This window comes from Salarias fasciatus, chromosome 22, assembly GCF_902148845.1.
Source record: "Salarias fasciatus chromosome 22, fSalaFa1.1, whole genome shotgun sequence".
Lineage (NCBI taxonomy): Eukaryota > Metazoa > Chordata > Actinopteri > Blenniiformes > Blenniidae > Salarias > Salarias fasciatus.
Window position 1 is genome coordinate 1,591,610 of NC_043765.1, and position 22,363 is coordinate 1,613,972.

At 54.1% G+C, this 22,363-nt stretch overlaps 1 protein-coding gene across 5 annotated transcripts in view; it reads right to left on the reverse strand.

The window, feature by feature from the left end:
* Positions 1-14,517: 14,517 nt before the first annotated feature.
* Positions 14,518-22,363, reverse strand: part of zhx2b (zinc fingers and homeoboxes 2b) — a 41,798-nt gene continuing 33,952 nt past the window's right edge. For 4 of the 5 annotated variants that reach the window (XM_030121163.1, XM_030121165.1, XM_030121162.1 and 1 more), the window contains 3 exons: positions 16,754-19,851; positions 16,433-16,604; positions 15,137-15,716 (listed from right to left, as the gene is read on the reverse strand). In XM_030121163.1, coding sequence (XP_029977023.1) covers positions 16,436-16,604; positions 16,754-19,476 — 2,892 coding nt within the window. In that variant the 5' untranslated portion in view covers positions 19,477-19,851 and the 3' untranslated portion in view covers positions 15,137-15,716; positions 16,433-16,435. Of the gene's footprint in view, positions 14,818-15,136; positions 15,717-16,432; positions 16,605-16,753; positions 19,852-22,363 lie in introns of those variants that run through there. The other variant, XR_003934026.1, reaches the window with a different exon arrangement.

The following is a 22,363-nucleotide window of genomic DNA, read 5'->3' on the forward strand; positions in this document are numbered from 1 at the left end:
CTTGTTCACACATCCAAGGAGCCTGACAGCGAGCCTGACACGGCACTGCAACAAGCTAACAGGACAAGCTAGCAGGGACAGGCTAACAGGGACAGGCTAACGGACACAGGCTAATGGATTTTAATTTTTGGAATATGCCTTTAAAAGTTCTCATTTAAAGTCCTCTGAGACAGACTGACAGCTCTGGACGGTGGAGTGCGGACGTGGCGTCATTCTACAGCTGGTTCGGTAGAGTCAGGCAGCAGACCGTCTGCAGTCCGGACTGACAGGAGGGTTCGAGCAACGAGCCTGAAACGAGGACCAAACTGCACAGGAGCGCCTCCAAACCTCCACTTCTGGGTAACATGAGGCTCAACACAAACACGGTGAAGCTCCTGCTAAAAGACGCTAAATCCAGACCTGAGCGGCGGACCTGCGGCTCGTCCTGGAGGAGTTCACCCTCCAGTCCCGCTGCAGATGTTGGGCGTGCTGTCGGAATCCGTTCTCAGAGCCGGCAGAGGACTCCACATCTGCTCGGCGTCGCGGAGCCGAGCTGGAGGACGTTTAAGGTCACAGTCTGCGGTTCGCCCAATTAGCGCAGCGAACAAAGAGCGCACAGAGCGGCGCACACAGCCGGCGTTTGTGTGTGCGGCGCTCAGGGAAGCGCTGCGTGACCTCCCGGCTGCCGTCACCACTCCCCGGATTTCCCAGAGGCCTCGTGGGTCTGAAGGCCATCTTTGTTCCAGAGACACTACATCACGCAAAATCGCTCTGACCGCACGCTGATTTGCTGCAATCTGCTGCTGCACGAGGAAGACTCGAATACCGAGAGGAAACTCAGAGCGCCATCTGCAAACTGCCTCAAACAGGAAGTCAAACAGCCTCAAACAGGAAGTGAGAGCCTCAGCTGGACGGCGGCGCAAAGGGCGGTCAACAGGCTCAAAGTGCCGAATCGCTGTTAATGTGAGGCTGCAGGAGGACAACACCTGGACAGGAAGTGACTGTCCAGAGGACAGGAAGTTGACAATTCAGAGGACAGGAAGTTGACAATTCAGAGGACAGGAAGTGACTATTTAGAGGACAGGAAGTGACTATTTAGAGGACAGGAAGTGACTATTCAGAGGACAGGAAGTGACTTTTCAGAGGACATAAAGGCTGTGTTCGAAACCGCATACTTACCTACTACTCATACTTATTGAGTATGCAGAGCGTTTACACTGGCAGTATGCGATTTTGAGTATGCGAGAAGTTCCCGGATGCATACTGCATTCGCCAGAAATGTTGAGTAGACATCGTGTGTTCACTACTCATACTGAAATTACCCAAGATGCAACACGACGGACATTTGAATAAACTTTATTCAGTTCACAATGACTGTTTCTTCATGATGTACATTTACGTTTCTGGACCGGAGCGGGGGCGTCTGCCTGGGGGGGCGGCTTGGATCCGGGCTCTGTGATGTCCGCCGGCTGTCTGGGCTCTGAGGGCCTCTCTGGCCTGCTTCTGGCCTTCTCAGAGGTCAGAGGTCATATATGCATGATCACTATCACCATCACTGTCACCATCATATTCACATGATCACGTTGATCTTTAATCACTCTTTACATACTGGGTTACCTTGTCTTCTTGTGGTGGTTAGAATAATGGTGATCTGTAGCAGACCTCTCTTGATGCACGCCCCGAGTTTACTACTAGTTACGACTAGCTATATTCAAAAAAAAAAAAAAAAAAAAAAATACGGTTTGTGGTGTCCTTGCATTTCCTTCCTCCCCTACACCTCCTTTTATTTTTGTGGCCTGGTCTGTTCACTAATATGGTTCGGAAAAAAAGAAGAAAAAAAAAATGTATGTATGGTTCTGTCAGTTTCTGTGTTGGTTGTCGGCTCTGTTTTGGTGTGATGTACATTTAGCAAGCTGAGTATGGTTCTAGATATAATTTTCCCTCCAATTTTTGTGCTGGTAGGTATGTTATGTTATGAGATTTCTGATTGGATTTACATTGATTAAAAATAGTAAAAAAAGAACAAAAAAAACCACTTACATCTGACAACAAGTCCATGTTGAAAGCGACCATGATGCACCGAAGACGGCGAGACGATCTTCGTTGAAGAGCCGAAAAAACTGTTCGTCGGTAAAGCATCATAATTGGCATCATAACTGGTCCGTTAACGGGACACCGGTCCAAACGGCGATGTTAAGCGAGACATACTGCTGAAAGGTTGGCTTCTCGTTTTCAAAGTAAAAGCACATATTTATCACTGAGGTGTTTTTGCATGAGAAAGGAAAAGGGGTGGTTTATTTTGGTGAAAATAACCGGAAGTGCGTTGCTCACTGCGGCTGACTTGAATTTCGCCAAATTCGTCCGAACAAAATCCTAAACGGTTGATATTCGGACAAATAAACAACACACTTGGCTCTAAACCACCACTCTGTCGCCTAATTAAAAAAAATCTGGATGAAGTTCTACATCTGAAGAGTTTAGAGCTAAAGTGAAATCAGCTTTAGCAGGTTGATTTCGGCTCAGGGAGGAGTGCAATGCATTGTGGGTTATTATGTAGTATGCTGTAGTGTAAACGCTTTGCATACTATCTGATGGACTGAGTATGCAGGATGCAGGATGGACAGTATGAGTATGGAAGGATGTAGGAGGCAGTATGCGGTTTCCAACACAGCCAAAGTGACTATTCAGAGGACAGGAAGTGACTGTTCAGAGGACAGGAAGTGACTGTTCAGAGGACAGGAAGTCGGCAATTCAGAGGACAGGAAATGACTTCAGGGGAAAGGAAGTGACTGTTCAGAGGACAGGAAGTGACCGAGAGTCCAGAGGCTCAGCGAGTCCTTAGACCTGCTTCTCAAAGCAAATGAGACGCTCAGACGATCAAACCAGATCAATCAAACTGTTCATTTCTTCCTCTTCTCCCGCTGAAGTCGTTCAGACGCTGCAGCGATAATTTGTGGTGTTAGTGGAGATGAATAGCTGACGGCGTTCTGATCGAGCGCCTCACACGCCGCCGCAGAACGACTTCCTCGAGACATTAAAATGGAAACGAGCTCTCCCGTCTCCGAGCAGGACCGGTTTCTCCAAACCTCCACATTAGAAGACGGAACGGCCGGAGAACAAAGCAGACGACACATCTGTGCCGTCTGAGGGGGAACGGCTCCAGACTGACGGAGACGTGAAGACGTCCTCACATTTCTGCCTGTCTGACGAGACGCCGCCGCCGTTTCATGTAAATCAGGCATTAAAGCTCGTTATTGGCAGAACTGAGAGACGCGACGTCCAGATGTTACAGCTGCAGGCCGGCGGTAAAACGGCTCATAGAGTCTGAGACGAGGAGCCCAGCTGTGAGGCAGATCATGAAGACATCCGTCACACCGTCCAAACTGTCTGAAAGACAAGACAGGACACGTCCATCTGGACTGTCCAAACTGAAGGAAAAGATCTTAAAGCTTCTCTCTGCTTTTCGCTGACATGAAGACAGTCCAACGTCTTCGTCGTTGCTTTGTCTCCTTTACTTTTGTCTCGTTGTCTCTTCCTGCCACCTTCCGTCTTCTTCCTCCACCAGATTTGAGACTTTAATCGTTCGTGGCGCCGCTCAGCGAAAGCAAAACTCTTTTAACTGCAAATATTGACGGAGACCAACTGCTGTCTCGTCCCTGCCAGACTGTCTGCCATCACACCTGGGACCCAGACCAGGAGCTGGGTTTAGCTCTGCCGTTTGTTCTGGACCGGATCAGGGTTTTTTTTTCCAGTAGACGTTCCAACAAACTGCAGCTCACATTTCACGATGGATCAGCAGCTCTTCCTGATCGGAGACGCTGGACACGTCCAGGTGGTCCTCACATGAAAGACCGTCGGAAGACGTCCACTCCAAGACCAGTCATCACGTCCCACCTGAGACGAAGCATGAGACACACCATCTCCTCCAGGTTCTTTGGTTCTCAGGTGACGGGACGGGTCACGGGACGGAACGTCTCACCTTCTGATTGGACCTCATGTGGCTCCTTGCTGCATTCAGGGCTCTGCAGAGACCGTCTGATCCAGATTTACCCCAATCAGTCCTGATCTGGATTGACCCTTATCAGTGCAGACTCAGATCTACCTCCAGTGGTCTTGATCTGGACCGGTGGGGACCGGTCCTGGTCTTGATTCAGATCAACCCCCACCGGTCCTGGTCCCTATCTACCCCCACTGGTCCTGACCCGAATGGACCCCAATGGTCCTGAGCCGGATCAACCCCCACCGGTCCAGACTGGATGCCATGAGACCAGCAGAGACCCCCTCAGAGTCCTCCGGCCTGTGAGGAGCCGGCGCGGCGCCGGGAAGCTGTCAGTGCGGCGCCGCTTCACCGTGACGAGCCGAGCGGCGACGCACGCCGACAGCTCCAACCACAACACTCCGTCTGACACCGTCACCAAGAACCGTCGTCTATGAAAGGATTATTTTTGGAGGAAGACATGAAAGAGTGTTGATGGAGGTCAAAGAAGAAAATCACAAGAAAACACACAAACACAAGAAAACACACCGACGAGACGGAAACACAGCGACACACAATTAAACACAATCAAACAGTGAAACAGTGAAACAAAGCCAACAGACACAAGACACGAAGTTTTTTTGTCTGGTTTCAAACTGGTGTGTGTGTGTGTGTGTGTGTGTGTGTGTGTGTGTGTGTGTGTGTGTGTGTGTGTGTGTGTGTGAGCGCGTGTTTTTCTATCCTTGTGGGGACCAAATGTCCCCACAAGGATAGAAAAACCTGCACGATGTGCCTTGTGGGACCTTCTTCCGGTCCTCATGAGGGAAACAGTGTTTTCTTGACCATGTTGTTGTTACTGAAAAAGTGAAAGGTCAAAACATTTCTTTAGGGTTAGGCTGTGTGGTGGTCTGGGTCAGGGTCAGGGTCAGGGTTAGGAGTTAGACATGAATGGGAGTCAATGGAAGGTCCCCACAAGGATAGAAATACGAACCTCTGTGTGTGTGTGTGTGTGTGTGTGTGTGTGTGTGTGTGTGTGTGTGTGTGTGTGTGTGTGTGTGAACCCCTGGCTGATTCTCCAGGATGATTGCCGTTGTTTGTTTCCAAGTTTAAATATTAAAGACACCCGGAGTCTTAATCTCTCTCTTCACCGCGGCTGACGGAGACGTGACGGCGGCTTCTGTCAGCGCCGTCTCCACTGTTTGAGCAATAAAGCGGGAGCCGCGGCGCCAAAACCATCCGGTCGGACCTGCCGGCTGCTCCACCCACCGGAGTACCGGCCTCACGGCACCGAGCTTCCAGCCAAGACCGGGCGCGGCGCTCTCCACCACCGCCAGCCGAGTCCGGGCGTGGCGCTCTCCACCACCGCCAGCCGAGACCGGGCGTGGCGCTCTCCACCACCGTCAGCTGAGTACGGGCGTGGCGCTCTCCACCACCGCCAGTCGAGACCGGGCGTGGCGCTCTCCACCGCTGTGCCAACAGGAGCTAATAGACTGAAGGTTGGAACCAAACTGTGTGAAACTCACCAGCATCAAATCCTGCCTGCTGTGGCGCCGGGCCAGCTGCTGCAGGTTACTCACCGCAGGTTAGCTGCAGCAGGTTATTTATCTCTAAACTGTCTTCTCCAGCAGGAAGCAGCAGAGTGGAGGTTCTGCTGCTGTTACGTTCCCGAAAGATCTGCTCTTCCAGAGGAGATTATGAGTATAAAGCTCCCCTTGTTAACCTGCTTTCTTCATTTATTTTATTAAGTTTGAGTCCTGCTGGACTGACAGGGGGACAAAAAAACAGGTAAAGAGACAAAAAGTGGAAGAAAGAAACTTGTGAACAAACAACAGCAACAACAGAAATTGGGTGAAGACAAGGAAGACAGAGCAAAGACACGACAGTCATTAATTAATATGGACACTACGGACTTCTGTTGGAGAACATAGCTGGTAGTGAACTAGGACGTGAAGCTGAGCATCCAGGTGTCAAATTACACCAGAGCATCCGGAGAGGCCTACTACAGATCACCGTTAGTATAACCCACCACAAGAGAACAAGGTCGGCCTGATCATGACCTGTGACCCCTGAGAGGACCAGAAGCAAGCCAGAGAGTTCCTCAGGGCCCAGATGACTGGTGGCCATCCCAGAACCCAGATTCGAGCCCCCCCCCCCCTTCCTACCACGGTCCTCTGCCTGGCCTGTGGGGAATCAATAGCCCCAGCCCCTCACCCCCCACCCGAAGAGACCCGGAAACCCGGTGTAGAAGACACAGCTTAAGCGTGTTGATGAAGTATATGTTGTTCACAATCAAAATTAAGGGGCAGGAACCACACCGTGCCGCGAGCGAGGCCAAACGAGCAACGAGCAGTCCCCCTATGTTGTATGTATTTGGTCCTGTTAGATGATTAGACGTAATTAAGATTGAGAGGCGAGGCGCGACGCTCTAGCCGCACCCCCCCTCCCCACACACACACCACACACACACACACACACACACACACACACACACACACACACACACACACACACACACACACACACACACACACACACACACACACACACACACACACACACACACACACACACACACACACACACACACACACACGCCACAGTGCTGCAGGGTCTGGTTCTGGGTCTGGTTCTGCAGTTTGTATGACTAACAGGGAGAACCGGCTGGGGGCTGGAGGCAGAGGAAGCAGCCGAGCCGTGAAGCGGCGGCGTTCCGTTGATGAGACGCCGTGTGGAAGCGAATGTCACCACCCAGACAATTGTTGTGAAAAACCAGCACTTTCTGCTCCGAGGAGACTTTCGGGCTCCATTCACACCTTTTCAAATTAAAAGTAGAAGCTTTTGTTTCCATGGTGACGGCGACTGGAAACGCTTTCAGCTCAGAGTCAGTGTGAAAACCAGACTTTCTGGAAATGCCTGCAGACCTGGAGCAGGATCAGGACCCGGAGCCGGACCTGGACCCGAACCCCCGTCCACTCCACCCATCGTCACGTTGTTCAGTCAGAACGAGGCGAACTTTAAAAAGCCGCTTGGTTCCTGAGTCAACGTGAGGAACAGCAGCGACGGAGTCAACAGTGTTCTGGCAGGACGTCGGTAAACACACCTGCTCACCGCCGCCTCCGTCAGCTGTCGCCTCCGTCAGCGGCGCGGTGGAGCGAGAGGCGAGCGGAGCGCAGCGCAGAACAACCAGAACCATCAGAACCATCAGAACCTGCAAACAGTCAGTTCACTCCCAGTGGCCACAGAGCACCACCTGCTCCACCCCATGTTCTGCTGTTTCAGTCTGTGGTTGCTGGTTTGATTCCCTAACAGACGTGGGGGCTGGGTGTGTTCCTCGAAGTGTTCTGAGACGTTCCTTTATTTAGAACCTGTGAACCAGCCCAGGCTGATTTGTCTTCATTACTCCGGATCGTCTGTTCTCCAGATGGAGTTTGATCTGCGGCGGCGTTCTCGGGCTGCGCCGAGACCACCCGAGAGGAACGCCTCGCCCCGCGCCGCGGTCCCGCGCCTCACTTTGAATACGGTTTGATTTGATCAGGTTCAGACGAGGAAGATGAAGAACCGCGGAGTCAGAGGTGTTTGAAGAACCGAGCAGTTGAAGGAGCCTCGCGGGAGCACGGCGGCGGCGGCGGCCGTCCTCTGTTCTGACAGCAGAATTAAACTGCGAGCGCCGACATGGACGACTCCGGAACGTCTGAGAACCGAGAAGAAAAGAACCCGAGAGCGCTTTGTTCTCCCGCCACTGATCCTCTGTTCGAAAGTTTGATTCTGCTTTAATGAACCGAAATAGACATTCAGGAAGAAAAGATTCAACAAGACACACACACACACACACACACACACACACACACACACACACACAGTTTTACTCTTTACTTTTTTACTTATTGTACTTGATGCAACTATTTTATGCACTGAAAATTGAATATTTTGTACTTTTGTATAATTGAATTTAACCTGTATTGTCTTTTATTTTTACATATGTTAAATGTAAGGCTGTGACTTTAACGCGTTAGTTACGATTAATTAATTACAGAAATTTGAATGCGATAAAAAAATTATCGCAAATTGTCGCGGAACGTTTGTCACCGGACGAGTTTCACCCGGACATATTTCGCTGTGACACAACAACGAAACAGCTCCCGACTTGGTGACTTTCTCGTTAAATCTGGCGACTTTCCAAAGCTGCCAAATCCATTAGAAAAAGAAAGGTTCTCACTGATCTCGGGTCAAATATCGATATGCGATTAATTGAGATTAATTAAATACAAAGGCCCTAATTAATTAGATTAATTTTTTTAATTGAGTCCCACCCCTAGTCGTTACCTAATTTGCAATTTGCATGTAATTGTAATGGACGCTGTAGGAGAGAGGAATAACGTCATGGGAGAAGCAAAATGTGAGTTAAAAAAACACCCTAAATATGTTTAGAACTACAAATGAATTTTCTTCTGTTGATTCTTGGTTTGTCAGCAAGTGAGCAGCGGCGTATTTGCGCACACGCGATTCATTTGAAGTGTGGAGGAGTGGTGTGGGTCTGCTCTCTGCTCTGCCTGCAGCAGGGGGCGCTGCTGAGACCGGCCGCCTGTGAGTGCTTTGGGACGGGGGAGGGGCTCACGCAGCTCCCGCAGCTCATTGAGGACAGCAGCTGCAGAACGAGACGAGACGTCCTGTCACGTCTCCAGAGCTCCAGAAAAAGTCGCTAAATTTGTTGCTAGTCGCTTTTGACAAAAAAAGTCCCAGGAGGCTTTGGAAAGTCGCCAGATTTAACGAGAAAGTCACCAAGTCGGGAGCAGTTTCGTTGTTGTGTCACAGCGAAATATGTCCGGGTGAATCTCGTCTGGTGACAAACGTTCCGCGACAATTTGCGATAATTTTTTTATCGCGTTAAAATTTCTGAAATTAATTAATCGTAACGCGTTAAAGTCACAGCCTTAGTAACGACCTCATCTAGCGACTTCTGGCGACTTTTAGGACAGCCAATAGTGACTTTCCTTACTGGGGAGTTGGCAACACTGCTCCCGACGACAGCGCACTACTTGGTCTCGTGCACAGAAAATTTAGATTTAAAAGCCAGCGGATGGCAGCGTGGATAAAACCAAAGCTGTATGCACATTGTGCAGCAAAGAATTTGCATCCCATCGCAGCACATCGAGCCTGCTATATCATCTGAATGCTAAGCCTGTCGCAGCAGCGGCCAACACGCAAGCCTCGCATACAGCTAGAGTGGAAGAGGACGTCACTCCGACTACTTCAAGGACCCTCGCCCAGCCCAACAAAAGTTGCACTAATCAGTATGTATTGGTTTATTTGTCTTGGTTAAATTTCTCCTTCCTTGCTGAAAAAATGAACAGTGTTTTGTTGCTTAAGCTCATGTATCACTATATTGATTCACTATACCAAAATCCATTAGAAAAAGAAAGGTTCTCACTGATCTTGGGTCAAATATCGAGATGCGATTAATTGAGATTAATTAATTACAAAGGCCCTAATTAATTAGATTAATTTTTTTAATCGAGTCCCACCCCTAGTTAAATGTCAAGGAGGGAGATGGAAAGTAGCTTTGTGCTAAATCTGGTGCAGCCATCTTTTTAATGTAACTGCACATTGTCCTTCAAATAAACACACACACACACACACACACACACACACACACACACACACACACACACACAGACGGCTCTGATGTGAGGCTTGGACAGGGAGAGAGCTGGACCCTGCTGGACCCGGCTGGATCCGGGTTCTCCAGCGGAGAGGAGGAAACTCAGAAGAACTGGACGTAATGAGACGAGCAGCTCGGCGGGACGAGAACGACCCGCAACGTTTTAAACCTCAAGGATCAAAGTTCACTACGAAGGAAAGGAAGGAACGCTGACACCAGAACCGGTTCCTGTCCAGCAGACGGAACCCACTGGCTGTCCAATCAGAACCCTTTCTGAGTTTTTCCCATGTGTTGACCTCTCTCACTTCCTGTCCCCGTCTCTCACTTCCTGTCCACCTCTCTCACTTTGCTGCAGTTTCCATGCTAATGCTAACAGCTATGAAACATGTGATGCTGACCGATTTATGAATATCCCTGCTGATCAGCAGAACCAGCAAGAACAGAGAGAACCAGGGAGCTACGCTAACACAGCTGGCACAACACGGTGTGTGTGTGTGTGTGTGTGTGTGTGTGTCCTGACGTGGTTCCTCATGAACTCACTGAGAAAGATTTTGCATGTCTCAATCTGAGGTTCTAGCAGGGTTCTGGTCTGGATCTGAGCGGTTCTCCTGGCTGCTGACGAGCTGTCGTCCAGTAAAAACAGGATTCACACTTTAAGGTCCTCATCTCACACCTGCCTGATTCTCCGTTCCAGGAAAACCTGAGAGTTTGCAGAGGCAGAAACATCTGGACTGTCTCAGTGGGAGGACCGGGAACGGTTCCACCGGCGCGTTGGACACCAGCTCGGTTCTGCTGCGTTCAAAACCAGTCAGTGTAGGAGACGGAGACGAGAACTGGCAGGAACCGTGCTGGAGAACGGAAAGAACCGAAGCTTTTCACGTCTCCAGAGCAGAGGTTCCACCAGACAGAACGTCTGTCCTCAAGTCCAGCGGAGGACATGATGAACATCTGGACAGTCTGACCTCCACAGACCCTACACTGCTCCACACCGCCCCCACAGGTCAGCTAAACCCCGCCCCCACAGGTCAGCTAAACCCCGCCCCCACAGGTCAGCTAAACCCCGCCCCCACAGGCTGGAGGTCTAAGCACTGATTGGATGCAGGACCTTGTCTCCTGGTCTGGTTCTCCTCACGTCACTGACTTGATCTTGACCTAAAACATTCCGTCACTGGTCCAGTTCCGCCTGTTCTGCTGCTGGTTCTCCCCGCTCGCTGTTCTCCGACTCCTGATGTTCTGAAAAGCTGTTCTGACCTTTATTTTGTCTGTTTTCCTTCCAGAACCTTTTGTTTTTACAGTAAACGCTGCGGAACATGAGCTCCTCTCATCTGACCGCGCACACACACACACACACACACACACACACACACACACACACACACACACACACACACACACACACACACACACACACCATATCATAAACTGTTTCAACATATTTTACCAGGCTGGGATTGAAGCGGTGTGTGTTTGGAGTGTGTTTACCAGCAGGAGGAAGGGGGGCGGGGGTGGTGTGTGTGTGTGGTGGTGGTGGTGGTGGTGGGGGGGGGGGGCGGGGGGGGCGGGGGGGGGGGGGGGGGGGGGTTCGAGTGCAGAACTCATATTTACCTGATTTCCCGCGGGACTCGAACGCAGCACCAGACACAAAAAGGGTTTTCTGGAGAAACGTTCTTCTTTCACAGGTCGATTTATCTGCTGAGACACGAGGCGAGAACACACTCCACGGCGCATGAATATTTAGAGCCCCACACACACACACACACACACACACACACACACACACACACACACACACACACACACACACACACACACACACACACACACACACTTAGTTCTCGCCGTGCTCCTCATTCTGTTTTACGGGCCCCTTCCTCCTCATTGTGATTCCGGAGGCGGAGCTTATCTGAAATTAACGGCAGCAGAACCGGATCCTGGGAGAATACCGGCAGATATTACCGCGTTCCGCGGGCCACGTGGAGAACATCCACAATGAGCCGCTCAGAAATGCTAAACAGGCACGAGGCGCCTCGCTCACGTTCCGCCTCACGGGCCCCGAGGTTCTCCTCCGTCTATGGGTGGAGCGGTTCTGAGTTCCGCTCCTCCGCTGTTAGAACACCAACGACAGACTGCATGGTTCTCCGGTCTGCAGGGAGAGAACCCGCTGCCTCCGAGAACACGGAATGCTTTGACAGTGTTCTTTAAGAAAAGCTTCACCCTCACATATTCTGGACCCTGTGGCTCCACAAGAACCACCGGAAACGGTGTACTTTTACTCTGTAGCCACAGGAGAGAACCGTTCTAAAGGAAACACACCAGACGGTAAATACAGTGGAGAATCTTTCCTGACGTTCTCCGCAGCGTTCCCAAATCCCGTTCTGCAGACTGCAGTGAGTCCAGCAGGACGTCTCCATACCGGACTCTGTAAACCAGATGGAATGTGATTGGTCCCGCCTGTCACATGACCGCATCACGTGGACAGAGGAGGTGCTGTGATTGGCTGATTGATGCTAAACTTTAACTCCTGAAATTAAATCAACAGACTATTGATGTGAAAATCAGAGGCTGGTCCAGAAGAACCTGAGACAGAGACCAGAATCTGGTCTGGAACCAGGAGCTCTATGTTTACCTGCAATCTGACTGAAAATCACACACACACACACACACACACACACACAATACAACATTAAAGCTCACTTTGGTCCACTGGGAATCTGAGGAACAAACATGAGGTTCTCCCTGTATGCAGACGATAATGTACTTTATGCTCCACGTGTCCTGAACCATCCTGCACCATGGGGCTCCTGGGGGGAGGGGGGCTGCTGATGCTAACACTAACCCCGGCTCCTTATGCTAATGCTAACCCCGGCTGCTGATGCTAACGGCAACCCCGGCTCCTTATGCTAACACTAACCTTGGCTGCTGATGCTAATGCTAACCCTAGCACCTGAAGCTGACCTGTGACCCTGACCTTGGCTACCGACGCTGACCCCAGCTGCTGACCCGGACCCTGGTTCCTGATCCTGACCCTGGCTGCTAGTTCCTGCTCAGCGTCTCCGCTGTTCCGGCGTTCAGACTCAGTGAGGAGGTCAGAGGTCACCGTTTGACAAAAGGCTGTTTTATTGAAATACAGCAGACATCAACAGGTTGTTTGGCGGTTCCGGTTCTGCAGAAACGGCTCCGCCGCGTTTGGAACCACAGCCGCTCGGCGTCCGGAGCAAGCGAAGGTTAAAAAAAGGGCGGAGCCGCGGTGCTGGCGCGGCGGCGGGGCCGTTCCTGCTCCCGGCGCTGGTTTTGTTTGACAGTAGAAGAAGAAGCAGAACCTCGGAGATGAAGCAGGGCTGGCCTCAACGCGCCTCCACGACAGTTCCGCCCGGTTCCCCCAAAAGGCCTCGAGAATCCGACCCAGAGCCTGGTTCCGAAAGACCTTCGATTCAAACCCGGAGCCCCACCGATTCACGGAACCGTCCAGATGATGGAACGGTTCTCTGGCTTCGGGACTCAAGGCGTTTCAGGAATCCGAAGCTTTTGGGGGAAATTCAGGCACAAGGACGTCGAAATTCAAGCATGAGCGAACAAAGTGTAAAAGAAAGAGGAGCAGAACCCAGAACATCGGTCCCAAAGAACTCTGAAGAACCACCTCAGAGTCAAATCAGACCCGTCAGCTCCGAGCAAAGACGCCATGACGGCCCAACGCTCCGTCATCATGGCAGCAGAGCCCTGGAGGGAACCGGGAGAACCGACTGGACCTGGATCAGTGAACTTGCAGGCTAATGGAAGCTGACGGGTCTTGGTTCTCGGTTCTCTTCCTCGTTCCGACATTCAGACAGTAAACGCTTCACGTCATTCCTCCAAAGAAAATACATTCAATCATCAGAAAAATAGAACGTTCCGACTTTACTCTGCAAAAATAAAACTCTGAAGCGAGTCGAGGCGAACAGCAGGAGGCGCCGAGGCCACGCCCAGCAGGGGGCGCCGAGGCCACGCCCAGCAGGAGGCACCGAGGCCACGCCCAGCAGGAGGCACCGAAGCCACGCCCAGCAGGGGGCGCCGAGGCCACAGCCATCAGGGGGCGCCCAGGCCACGCCCAGCAGGGGGCGCCACTTGCTGGTTTAAGCTCCGCCCCACTGGAGGGTTTATCCCCACAGCTTTGGCTGGTCGAGGCCCCGCCCATTTTGGTGGTGTAAGACTGCTCCAGTGGCTGATCTGGCCCCTCCCCATTGGTCTGTGTAGAGCTGAGCATTGGGCTGCTCTAGGCCCCGCCCCCTGGGGTGTTTGGCCCCGCCCCCTGGGCTGTCTGGCCCCGCCCCCTGCTGCGGAGGCCAGCCCTGGGTGGGTAAATACAGTATTTAGATAAATGTTTCATCTTTAGTCTGAACCAGGAAACGACGACAACACAAAGAAGCTGAGCGTTCTTTTTCCCGTCTCTCCTTCGGAATGGAAACAAACGTCCAGAACGTCCAGAACGAGAAGCTCCGAGTCCGATTTCTCACGTGACGGAGAACCGGCGACGAGGGAGGGAAGAACGAAAAGACGACGGGAGAGAGCCGAGCGGTGTGTGTGTGTAGTGGTTAGCACTCTGCGGGAACCCCGGTTCGAGTCCAGGCTGTGATGGACGTCCTGAGCGCTCGGCCCACAGATGCGATGCTGGTGAACGAGTGAAGAGACGGTCCAGAGGCACTGGGGTTCCCGGTTCGAATCTGGTGAATGAAGAGCAGACTCTGGACTGACCGGAGTCCAGCAGAGTCCAGCAGAGTCCAGCAGAGTCCAGCAGAGTCCAGCTGCTCCGTTCTCGTTGCAGCTTATTCGTCACGTTCCGGTTCCTTAAAGAGCGCCACCTGGTGGAACGTGTTTGCCGGAGCGAGAAATGAAGATCAGCTTCAGGTTCAATTTTTTTTTCTTTGCGTTTCTTCGGAAAGGTTCCAGACAGAGTGGCTACGATACGAAGAGTATGATAGTGTCATGATGACGGTAATAATAATAATAATAATAATAATAATATAATAGCACTTGACTTCACTTCAGCACAGTAAAAAAGGAAAAAGGGTCCAAAGGTGCTTTTTGTGATTCGTTTTTTAAAAAATCCTCCTGAAGCTCCGCCCCTCTGGTGGCTCCGCCCCCAGCAGGAGGCGGAGCCTCTGAAGCGTTCCCTCGGTTCCGTCCTGTCTCTGTCTTTTAGTGCGGTTCTCCAGCGGTTCACCTTCAGCTTCAAGGCGAGAAAAAAAGGAACAGAAGGACGGAGGAAGACTGACAAACGTCTGCTTTTTTAAAAGTGAAAACCGAGACTGAACTGAGATGAAAAGAAATAAAACAAACAAACAAACAAAGAAGGAAAGGAAATAAAACTTCCTGCTGTTTTGAAAAAAGTGACAAAAACTTCTAAATCTGAAGAAAGAAAACAGATTATATGACAGGAGGAGAAGGAGCAGGAGGAGGAGGAAGAGGAGGAGGAGGAGGAGGAGGAGGAGCAGGAGGAGGAAGAGGAGGAGGAGGAGGAGGAGGAGGAGGAGGAGGAGCAGGAGGAGGAAGAGGAGGAAAAGGAGGAGGAGGAGGAGGAAGAGGAAGGAGGAGGAAAAGGAGGAGGAGGAAAAGGAGGAGGAGGAGGAGGAGGAGGAGGAGGAAGAGGAGGAGCAGGAGGAGGAGAACCTCCGTCCTAACAGCAGCAGATCAGCTTTGGCTCTCAGTTTGTTTGTTTGTTTGTTTGTTGACGGTCAGACTGCTGCTGCAGACACACCTTCAGTTCTCTGGTTGACCTTCATCCTCTTCTCCTCCTCATCATCATCACATCTCCATGGCAACGCGGGTCACACATCATCACCTACATCCCCCCTCCTCCTGGCTCCTCCCCCTCCTGGCCCCTCCCCCTCATCTAACTCCTCCTGCTCCTCCCACGCAATAGGGGTTAACTTGCAGGAGGAGGAGCCAGAGGAGGGGGAGGAGTCACAGGAGGAGCCAGAGGAGGAGGAGGAGGAGCCACAGGAGGAGGAGGAGGAGCTGTGTGAAAATTCTTCAAAAATCCCCAAAAGGACGAAACAGAGGAACGTTGTGGAGCTCCGACTGTCGGCTTCGGTCTGATTGTTTCCAGCAGCAGCGAGTCCAGAAGACCTGCGGGGGGGGGGGGCGAAAAGGGTCAGTCAGCTGTGACACATCACACCAGCGATGGTTTCAGTGGGCGGAGCCACTAAAAACACGAACACATTGATTTTTCCTTTCAGTTTTTCGTGAACTTCCTGTTGTCCTCCGTTTCAGTTCAGTTCTAATCCTCATTTCTAGTCTTGGTCTCTTCGGCGCCGTCCGTCCCTCTGGGACCTGAAACCTGATCAAAGTCTGTCGCGGCTTAAATCCACATGTTGGTTTTTCAAATCATTCCTGATGGACTATTGATTCGAGGCGTCCGCCTGTTTACAGGAAGTTCTATTTTAAAACCCCAAAAGAAGAAAGACGCGGAACGTTCCGTCAGAGTCTGGCGTCTGGCTCGGCCCCAGGCGGGGCTTTCATCGTCCCGACTCCGCCTCAGCGGGGGGCCGCCGCTATTCCGGGACCACAAAGACCGCTTCCCTGAAGCCCCGAGGGACGCTGACAGGGGGACGGGGGGACGGGGGGGCTGGGGGGGGGGGGGGGGGGGGGGGATGGTCTGTCTGTCACTGTCAGGAGAACCTGACTTACAGCGGTTCAGCTCCAGAGAAGGTTCTACCACAACCACTGGTCTGTTGATCCTGACTAGTGATATGAGACCAGATCAACCTGACAGGAGAGGTTCTGTTAGAGGTTCTATTAGAGGTTCTGTCACTAAAGGTTCTGTTGGATCCTCGGGGACTCACCTTTTATCCGGTCAGCCTCCCGGATGCATCGTCCATCTTCCGGTCTCGGTCTAGAACCAGGCTGCGTCCCCGTCTGGTGGTTCCGTCCTCCAGCCAGCTGCTGAAGACGTCCCTCACCGTCCCCCCGTTCTGCCCCCCGTTCTTCAGCTCCTCCACGTTCTGCTGCCTCAGCCTGGAGAACCGGGGACACAGCTGGACTCAGTGACGGACAGACGGACAGCAGAGGCATAACTTCAGCTGGTTCTGGACCTTCAGCTGGTTCTAGACCTTCAGCTGGTTCTAGACCTTCTCCAGACACAGACAGGAATCGAACCCACGTACCTTCCAGCAAAGCGCTCCTGCAGCTCGTCGTGCTGTTGGCCGCCGAAGCCGGCTCCTCGTTGGTCCATCAGCCAGCCCAGCTCCACCTCCAGCACCTTGCTGCCGCCCATCGCTCCGTCCTGACGGCGCCGGGGCGGGGCGTTCTCGGGGGAGCCCCCCGGCGGCCCCCGCCCTCCGTTCAGGAGCTCGGTCAGCTCTGCGCCGCCGCCGCCTGGCAGCCGGCCGTCGCTGAACCAGCGGGCGAGCTCGGCCCTCATCAGTCCCGTCCGGCCAGACTCCTCGGGCCAGGCGAAGTCGTCCTTGAGGAGCGCCGGCGAGCGGCCGTCCGGAGGCACCGCGCAGGGGAGGGGGTGGGTGTGGGGGAGGGGGGTGGGCGGGAGCGGCGGGGGGGGGCTGCTCAGCCGGCCGCCGGCTCTGTGGATCCCGTTGAGCTGGAGGGCCGGGTGCTGGAGCGGGTTCTCCCCGGCGCCCCGCTTGGTGCCCATGGAGTTGAGCAGGGCTTGCTCCAGGTTGTCGCGCAGAGCGCGGCGCTCCGCAAACCAGCTCTCGATCTCCTGGTGGGACAGGCGGGTGGACACCACCAGGTGGTCCACGTCGCCATGTGTGGGGAAGCTGTTCCGGAGGAAGTTCTCCTCCAGGACCTTCAGCTGCTTGGCGGACTTTCCTTTCATGCGCTCCAGGAGGGGGAACTGGGTCAGGACCGAGGACGACTTGTGCTGGAATCCCGGTTTGAGCGCCGTTATGGCGTCCATGCAGTCCACGTGCGGAACCCCGTTGTGAGACACCGAGTTCTGATCGTGGACCCATTTGCTGTCGAAGCGAGACGCTCCGTTGGCCTCGGACAGAGGACTGACCCCCTTGTCTCCCCGGGGGTAGCTGGCCTTCAGCTCCACCCCCTGCTGTTCTTGCAGTTTCTTGCCGTCGAAGGGGAACCCTGGGATCTGTCCCGGGGCTTTAGGCGGGGCGTGGAGGGACTGGATGATCGGGGGTCTCCTTATCGGGGACGTCGGCGCGTTGGGGTCCAGCGAGTGTCCGTTCGGGGATTTATCTTTGGCTCCGCCACGAGGGAGAAGTAGAGAGTTTTTAAATGGGGGGGCGAAGATAGGCGGGGGGGCGATCATGGGCCGGGTCAGGGACTCTGGAAAGACAATGGAGGGGAGCGAAACCACCGGCTTGGTTTTGGGGCTTCCTAACGCGGAGAGAATCTTTCCTTTGGACAAGGGAGACGGAGACGGTAAAGGCACGGCGGCGGACGACCTCTTGGCCTCGGCGGCCACCAGGGGCGCTGCTACGGGTCTCTTCATCTCCAGGGCGGCGGCAGGTGGGGCCATCGAGTGACGGTCTTTCTGGGGCGGGGGTGGGGGAGGGGGGGCCATCAGGACTTTGTCTTTGGCGTCGCCGGAATGTGGGGCGACCGCCATGACGGGCCGCTTGGCCTCGGGGCCGAAGGTCCCGGCCAGCTGCGGGGGCAGCGGCCGCTTCAGGGCGTGAGCGGGGCCTCCGTTCTGGACGGGGGCCGGGTGCTGGACCGCCGGTGGCGCGGGGGCGTCGGCGGACGGCTGGGACTGGGGGCCGGTGGGCAGGACGGTGAAGGTGTGGTGCGCCGGAGGGATGGAGCCGTTGAACATCTTCTTGCGGGCCTCCTCCACCTCCTCGGGCGACCAGGTGATACCTTGCTTCAGGCGCTGGGTGGTGAACCACACCTTGATCTGCTCCTCCGGGTGCTTGGAGGCGGCGGTGAGCCAGGACAGCTCGGCGTGCGTCGGGTACGGGAACTTGTTGAAGGACGCCATCAGTGTCAGGTTGTCGTCCAGCGAGGGGTTGTACTTGGTGGTGTTCAGCGGGACGGCGATCTTGGGGACGGCGGTGAAGTTGGGCGGGCGCTGCAGCAGCGGGGCGACGTGGGACACGTCCTGCAGGACGGCGGCGTCGGGGATGATCACCGTCCCGTTGATGTTCACCGCCGTGATCTGGTCTTTCTGGACCAGACCTTCCAGATGGCTTTTCAGGTCGCATCCTCTGAAGAGCGGCGGAGGAAGGCCCGGCGCTGCCGCCGTGGGGGGGCCGCTGGGGGGCGACACAGGGCCCGTTTTACCGTCGCACCGCTCGTCCGACCCGCCGCCGTCCTCCGAGCCGTCCGTGTCTTCGACAGTCTGCTCCAGAACGGTCTGGTTGTCCACGGTGATCCTCCGGAACTTGAAGCCGGTGCGGCCCGGGTGCCGGTCCTCGTTGTGCTCCGTCAGGGAATCGAACTTGTTGGTGTGGAAGCTGCAGGCGGCGCAGTGGTACAGCGGGTTGAGGATGACGTTGGGGTGGCTGGAGTCCACGTGCTCCTTGAAGGCGTTCAGGTTCTGCGTCAGGAACGGGCAGTACTTACACTCGTAGCCCCGGGGCTGCGTCTTCTGCGCCGTCTGGTTGGACTCCGGGTCTCCGTCATCCTTGTCCCCGCCGGAGTCCTCCGGGTTCTGGATCTGGTCTTCGCTATCAGACTGCTGTCCTGCAGGGGACGGCTCAGGTTCCCGGTTCTTCGCTGGTGGGTCCGGAGCCTCCGGGTCCTCCTGCCGGGGCTCCGGCGGGTTTTCTGCCGATTCGGACGTTTCCGACTGGTCTCGTTCCGTCCCGTCGTTGGAGACTTCGGCGTCCATCACGTCCTCCGGCCTGTCCCGCTCTTCGCCGGCGGCCCGGACCATGCAGGGGTTGGACGACTTCCTCCGGCGGGACATGGCTGCTCTGCTGGTGGGCAAGGTGCTGCTGGTGGTCAAGGTGCTGCTGGTGGTCAAGGTGCTGCTGGTGATGATTGCGATATCGTGCTTTTTGGCTGCGGTTGGTCGGTGGCGGCGGACGGACAGACGGCGTGTCGGCGTCCGTCCGGGGGGTGGGGGGGCGCTCGGTCAGAGAGGAGGCGGAGTCCTCTGCGTGCAGGACGGAGGGCGGAGCCTCCGGCGGTCAGGACGGAGGGCGAGAGGGCGGAGCCTCCGGCGGTCAGGACGGAGGCGAGGGGGCGGAGTCTGCTGCGGCGGCGTCTCCGGCTTGCTGGCGGGGTCAGCTGCCCACCGCGGCGTCTCGGGAGGACATCACAGATGGCGGCGCAGCGGGAGCTGAGTGGGGACAGAGAACCGGACGTGAGACAAAGAACCGGCGCCGGGCGGGGTTCTGCGGCGCCGGGCGGGGCTCTGCGGTGCCGGGCGGGGTTCTGCGGCGCGTTCTGCTTCAGACAGTCAGACAATAAAAAACCCAGTACAAACCGAACTGGAAACAACACACTTCTGTGACTGGCTGAAAACAAACAAACCAAATGAATTTAAATCAGTTTTCAATGAATCACAGGGAAACCTGCGTGTGTGTGTGTGTGTGTGTGTGTGTGTGTGTGAGATCCCAACTGAAACGACTAAAATAAAAAAAATTAAAAAAAATTACAATAAGGGAGTCAAATGGGTTAGGGTTAGGGAAATAAATAAAAACAAACAAATAAATAAATAAATAAATAAAGTAAAGGACTAAAATGAAATTTAAAATAATTTACATTGTGTAAAATGGAATTAAAAATTAAAAATAAAGTAAAATAAAGTAAAAAACAAAGAATTGAAATGAAAAAAAAATCAAACAATTAAAAAGAAATGAAAAATAAAAATTTTAATAGATAAAACTAAAATGCCTCGTTAGCGTGAGTCCAGCGGGGGATTGGACGAGTGCGGCGCCGTCGGCGACTGATCAGGGATCAGCGGTCTCCGCCCGCCGCGAGCCGAGGCTTCAGACCGAGAGACAAACATTCTGTCTGAAGCTCCGCCGGCAAGTTTCAGCCGGAAAGCTCAAACAAAGGAAACGGCGGCCGTTAAAACAAACGGAGGACAAAAGAGAGAAAAGAGAAAAAAGAGAGAGGCCTGGGAGAGCGGCACTTCATCGGAACGCGGCATTCCGGGCCAATCACGCGACGGCGCCGCAAAGAGTCCGGTGAAACGGCGAGACGAAAAGATGAGGCTCCGAAGTGAAGGACATTAAAAAGACATTCAGCCTCTTCAGAAAAGAAAACTTTGCTACCTAATTAGACTGTAATCATCTAATGAGAGCGAGTCAGGGAGGAGACGCCGACAGCCGGGGGACGGGGGGACGGAGGGACGGGGCGATGGGGGGACGGTCTCATTCTTCAGGACATTCACAATAAAAAGCCGCTTTTGGTTGTTTTCCGATCAGGAGAACTTGGAGCTGCTTAAAGGTTCTCCGTCATTTTGGGGATTAAAAAGAAAAAAAAAAACATTTGCCAGAAAAAGCCGGTATTTCAAACTTAATGAGTCCCCGGCGAGTCGTCCCCCGTCCAGCCGTCCCCCGTCCCCCCGTCCCCAGAGCCGCGTCTCGTTCTGCTCCTGCAGCCAGCCAGAACCGCGCTTCAGAGCCGCAGCGGAACCCGGCGTTCCATGTTCTGCCTCGGCCTCCGCCGGAACCAGATCCACGGGGGGGGGGGGGGGGGGGTCCACCGGAGACGGGGTCAAACCCTGGAAACTCATCTAGAACCAGTCTGGAACTCATCCAGAACTACCCAGATGGAACCAGTCTAAACCTGGAACACGGAGATTTTCCAGAACCTCAGTGGTACTTCTGTGGGAGAACATAGCTGGTAGTGAAGCGGAGGATCCAGGTGTCAAATTACACCAGAGCATCAGGAGAGGTCTACCACAGACCACCATTAGTCTAACCCACCACAAGAGAACAAGGGAACCGGGTCCACAAGTAGAACGTGAAGAGGGATACAAGATCAGCATGATCATGACCTCTGACCCCTGAGAAGGCCAGAAGCAGGCCAGAGAGGCCCTGAGGGCTCAGACCACCAGTGACTGTCCCAGAGCCCAGACCCCAGACCCCCCAGGCAGACGTCCACACACCGGTCTAGAAGGGGGCAGAGGAAAGACGTGGCCGGGATCCCCGGTGGCCACGGGATCCGGGTCCCAGGGCAGACACCGACCTCCCTGGGCACCAGACCTGAGAGCCCAGGGCCAAGAGCCCCCCCGCCCCCCCGCTCCCAGGAGGGGGGACATGACCATACCCAGGAGAACCGGCCCACACAGGCAGCTACCCGCCCCAGGCCAGCGCCCCCCAGCACTACAGCCAAGTACCTCAAGATGCAGGGCATCGCATCACAACCCCCCCCCCCCCCCCCCCCCCACCCCCACCACACACACACATCAGGAGGGACCCGGGGGTTTAGAGAACCCATCGCCGTTCCCTCTCCGTGTGTAGTGAAGTATGTGTTGTTTACAATTAAAACTGAGGGGCAGGAACCACAGTGTGCGGCAAAGCGAGGCCAGACGAGCAGCCCCCCCCTTTCCGAGCAGCCCCCCACCCCCATCACCACCACCACCCCCCTGCCTTCCAACACTGCATGCCAAGTCCCCCAGATGTGTGTGTTGTATATATTTGAACATGTTGGAGGATTGGGTGTAATTAAAACTGAGAGGCGAGCTGTGCAGTGAATGAGGCCCCTCCTCCACCTACCCCAACAAGATGAGCACGATTAGCAAAATCGCCCCACAGAGCACCACACTCTCTCCTCACATACATACCGAAACATATCTAAACGCCCTCAAATATACTGCGCACCCACACACACATATACAC